The 4,608-nt window shown below is 41.5% G+C and overlaps 2 protein-coding genes across 2 annotated transcripts; both read right to left on the bottom strand.

The window, feature by feature from the left end:
- Positions 1 to 4: 4 nt before the first annotated feature.
- LOC116379424 (acyl-coenzyme A thioesterase 1-like) lies at positions 5 to 1,514 on the bottom strand (the record flags this gene model as incomplete). The annotated part of the gene is made up of 2 exons (XM_031841383.1): positions 1,369 to 1,514; positions 5 to 478 (listed from the first exon to the last, which is right to left on the bottom strand). A coding segment is annotated over exon 2 (433 nt), but the record flags the coding sequence as incomplete, so codon positions are not given.
- A 2,648-nt stretch (positions 1,515 to 4,162) lies between these two features.
- LOC116379423 (putative acyl-coenzyme A thioesterase 6) lies at positions 4,163 to 4,598 on the bottom strand. Its single transcript, XM_031841382.1, has one exon. The coding sequence runs from the start codon at positions 4,583 to 4,585 to the stop codon at positions 4,163 to 4,165; it is 423 nt and encodes a 140-aa protein (XP_031697242.1). The 5' UTR covers positions 4,586 to 4,598.
- Positions 4,599 to 4,608: the final 10 nt, after the last annotated feature.

Raw genomic sequence — 4,608 nt, 5'->3', positions numbered from 1 at the left:
AGGACCCCACGAACATTCCCCTCTTTGACCGTGTGCCTGCTGACCCCGTCTCCAATCAGAAGCCTCTCATTGGTCGCCTCTGCCAGCATCCTGCCCTCCTCCTCGTGCACGGAGAACTTCACCACGTGAGGGTTTAGTGACTTTGTTCTTTGAAACCTTTTGTGCAAAGAGTCTGCCCTCATGGACCACAGCAGACCCATGGGCTCAACCCCGGTGTAGCTCCCAGTGAGAGAGGGGTCCCTCTCCAGGTCGACCTCCCCGCCCCCATCGGCCCTGTAGGTGGCCGAGGAGCTGAACACCACTTCCTTCTCGTCGGTCGATCTGGCTCTCACGGTGACCACCTGTCTGGACCTCAGCCCGGCCACCTTCACCTGGACGGGCTCATCGAACATGCATCTGGCTCTCGGCAGCAGCCTCAGTCTGACTTGGGAAGACATCTTTCCTGAATCTACTGTTGTTTTTTCTTCACACGGTTTCACTGTCATTGTAAAAGGAGAAATTGGACTATCATATTACTTCAAAACATTTTGACAAAGCAGATGAATAGGTCATGAATGTTTGTGTTGAACCTTGTTTGCTTTTAATATTGTCTCCAAACCTCTTCCTAACAATTTAAGACATAAAATAACATGAGGGGTAACTAAATCTTGGACTCACATTTAGAGTAGAAGTACTGTTCCTGCTATTCAGTAAATATCTTGACCGCAGTAACATGTTTGTCTCTATAATCTGACGAGGAATTCTTATGTTACGCTGCTCAGATCTGGTTTTCATGTTCTACACATTAACTATAGGTTACAACTCAAACTGAACCTTTGAATGCAAAAGGCCGATCAATGTCCCAAGACCGTTATTTAATTAAGCTAGTTTCCATTTATTTTAATAACTGTTCTCACAATTAGTTTGAGAGTTAATTGAGTAACCACATCAGTACATTCAATATTTTTTAAAGAGCGAGAATACATTGTCTGATATTTTGGATTTTGTGCAAGCACAGGAGAAGATGGGAATGTAGGCACGCATGTATGCACAGATGTAAACATCTGTCTCCTGTGAGACAGGTGATTGGATCATCAACGAGCTCATTGTCCTTGATTACTGTCAATGCTCTGACATAAAATGACTCTCTGTCAAAGGGAATACATACACAAGTCTGTGAAGCAGGGAGATACAGAAGATGACAAGGTGAGAGATATCTGTGGAGCCACCAATCAGAAGAGACTTTGGAAAAGTGCAAATAAATGGGTATAACCGAAGATGCTCATTTCTCACACTGTTAATAGTTATTTTTTTATACGATAAAAAGTCTTTGCTTTCCTGCAGGAAGTTCTTTGATAGAAAAATCAGAGAAGTAGAAATGTGACTTACCTGCAGTAAAAGCAAGCGTTCATCTAGAATGACAATCCTTAAGTGTGGCTCCAAAAGTCACGTTATCTAATCCTGTGAATAATTATACATCACACAACGTTCCTCAGTGGAATGTGGGCGTGTGTGTGTGTGTGTGTATGTGTGTGTGTGTGTGTGTGTGAGCCAAACAGAGACAGGACTACGTCAGTGTATCTGTTTTGTTGATCAGACGTTGGGCAAATGGACGATGTTGCAATAATAATAATGCTAATATAGCCAGCAATGAAATGTCCCTCCTGGGCTACTGTAGAGCTGGGTAGGATTTAGCCCCTCCTACTTCCTGGTTCCCAATTTGTTTGTTCCACCATAAATAGCCATACCATGAGCTGCGTCTTCCCATCTCTCTGACCCCCAGGCTCTCGGTCCAGCTCCAAAGAGACTCCCACTTCCCCGTCAAGCTCTCCAGATGGGTGTTGTGCAGTGAGCAGGAGACGTTGACTGCCGCTGCTGTTTTGTTTAAATTATCAATTTAGTTGTATTCATGGTTTAGTGTTGCTTTGTTTTGTTTTAAATGGTTTTGCCTCTTTTATTATAACCTGTGTCACAGGTATATTACATATATACCTTTTTATTGTTTTTAACATATTAAATTGTTGTTTGTTGTAATACATGTGTTAATCTTGGGGTAATCCTTGGTTCACTGCCACATGTACCCTTAAATATAATCTGTGGGCTTTTTAGTGGGTTGAGCCGGTAGGTGCAGTGCACACTAATTTACCTTGCTTTAATCACCCATGAGTTATATCTTAAGTAGCTGATACAACTACGGCAAACACATGTTGCGAGCTTTCTCTGACGATTAGAGTGGATAAAGTGATTGAACTATGCGTGCATTTTTTGGGCATTGTCAAACGGGTATTTCAATGTGTCAACATGTAACTGAAAGGAAGAATGTCCAACGTCCTGAGAGCACAAGGGTTTGGTTGGCCTCTGTGTGACAAAGTGGGTGAGAACACACCATTTGTCCTCATATTTCACTGCCATATTTTGACAAATCTAACCATGTTTGTTAATTGTTTAGCCGTAGTTCCATCATGATCTGTAAGATGCACTTGCCACTTGATGTTTATTAACAGAAATGCAGTGAAATTGAACTCTGGAATTAGTTATATTTGTGAAGTTATTTACATAACCTCAGTAAATAACTGTCTTTGAACAGGAGGCAGTTTTCATGCATCTATTTCCCATGTTAATATTTTTTGTGGACATTAATACTGATACAGCTGTGAAAAACAGCTCCTTAAGATACTAAATACATAATAAATATAGTCTTGTCACTGCAGCTGCTTCTGATCTTCAGGCACACTTTAATACAACTCCAATACCTCAGATTAAATAAATTGTTTAGTTTACTTTTAGGCACTGAAATGTTAAACGTCTGCCGGGACTACCGGAAGCTGTGGCTGCTTCACAATAAAAGCTTTTTGACTTCAGCGACAGGAAGTGTTGCACTTATATTATTGCAGGTGCGGAGCAGATGTTTGTTGACAAAGGCACACTTCCAGTGTTCATCCCTCTCAAAAGTTTGACTTATTTTTTATTGTTTACGTTGCCAGGGGTCTTACTATTATTTTCATATAACAGCATAGCATTTAAATTCATCCCCCAAAAAGTCGAGATTTGCTTGGATTCTGACCTTTTTGTGAATATATCCTTTGCTTGTTTTCTAACAAGTTGTGCTCAAAATTAAGCAAAAAATAAAAAGCAGTTTCAATATAAATCCTTACATTTAGTGTATTCCTGTAACTCAGGTAGCACTAGCTCACACATGGTGCTTATTTACAAGCTTACATTGCCATCTAGTGGCCACAGTTACTCTCAAAGAAAACTCCTTAATGTGACAATTTAATCAATTCGTAGAGAGTGTAATGTCAGAGTCAGAGTGTTAGATAAAGACAAAGAGACAATCAGAGAGAGACTGCTGATAATCTTTGATGAAACATCTCTCTAAAATAGAAACATTAAATGTTCTTACTAATACACGGCAGCAATAATGCCGTGCGTCTGTATTTCAGTTCCTTTTTGCCCTGGTCTCTGTCACAACAAAATGTAATTTAATGTTGTACCATTTCCTCATAATAATACAAGAGTTTATCAGCAACATCTGAACACCTAAAGTCAGCCAAACAGCTGCCCGTTTTGTGTAAATATAAAGTGTTCCAGCCTGAAGACGTTGAGCTGCTCCCCGAGTCTCACTTCTGTTTTCTGAGGGCAGAACCAGGTCTACTCCTCAAGACGTGAGCCAATAGCTTCATTCACTTCTCATTTTACTTTCAGACTTCCATTATGAGCAGCTTGTTCTGGGCTGACCCGATTTGAAAAGATAAAGAAGCTTCGTTCTTTGAATACTTTATTCATTAAAGTGAGGCACCACTCATTCATCTGTTACAGAGCTTAGAAGTGCGAGTATAATCTGCTTTTGTCTGTGCATTGGGATCACAACAACAGCACAGACAACAGCGGTCTTTAAAGAGAGACAACACATCGTGTCTAAGTCTGCATGTGTAAAACTTTAGCAGAGTGATACAGATACAAACAGGTCCAGTTAAGTAACATGGTTAGGAAAAGGTTGAGTTAAAGTTTACTCATGCCAGAATACAAGACAGACACAGACAGCTTTATAAGTGACAGTAAGCAAGTATAAGGCCATAATTATACCTGACAGACTTTCCCTTAAAGTGGACTTTCTATTCTCAAATTTATATAATAAATATAGACCAATTATCCCCATTAGTGTAACTATATTATAGTGGATCTATAGTTTGGCTTTTATCTGCGTAGCATCACAGCTCAGCTGAGTTCTGAAGAACTCCTGGATCTTCTTCCACAGGTGGACTTCAGCTGCTGCATGGGAACTGGGCTCACCCCCCAACAGGAACGGCCTGCGTGCAACCCAGTGAACACTGGAGGGGCAGTAGGGTCCATAAGGCGGCCCTAGATAATGCCCCGCTCCGGGGTAACAAACGCTCTCAAAGTTGTCCTTCCCATGACGCTGCAGTCTCTCCACCATCATGTCCATGTAAGCCTTGCTGTCCCAGTTGAGGTCGTCCTCTGAGGCCACAAAGAGGAAACGCCCCTCCGCTTGTTCGACAGGGACCAGGGTGGCCTTGTTCTCCTCTGCCAGCGGGTTATGGAGAACATTCTTGATAATGAAGGCCCCTGACTCAGTGGGAATCATTTTGCTGAGGTCAATCATTAACG

Source organism: Anarrhichthys ocellatus, unplaced genomic scaffold, assembly GCF_004355925.1.
Source record: "Anarrhichthys ocellatus isolate YVR2014 unplaced genomic scaffold, GSC_Weel_1.0 scaffold4296, whole genome shotgun sequence".
In the NCBI taxonomy this organism is placed as follows: domain Eukaryota; kingdom Metazoa; phylum Chordata; class Actinopteri; order Perciformes; family Anarhichadidae; genus Anarrhichthys; species Anarrhichthys ocellatus.
Note: the sequence above shows the minus strand (reverse complement) of the source record. Positions and strands in the feature narration are given on the sequence as shown.

Coding starts and splice junctions, on each gene's coding strand:
- LOC116379423 (XM_031841382.1), bottom strand. CDS start 4,585: ATGATTCCCACTGAGTCAGGGGCCTTCATTATCAAGAATGTTCTCCAT.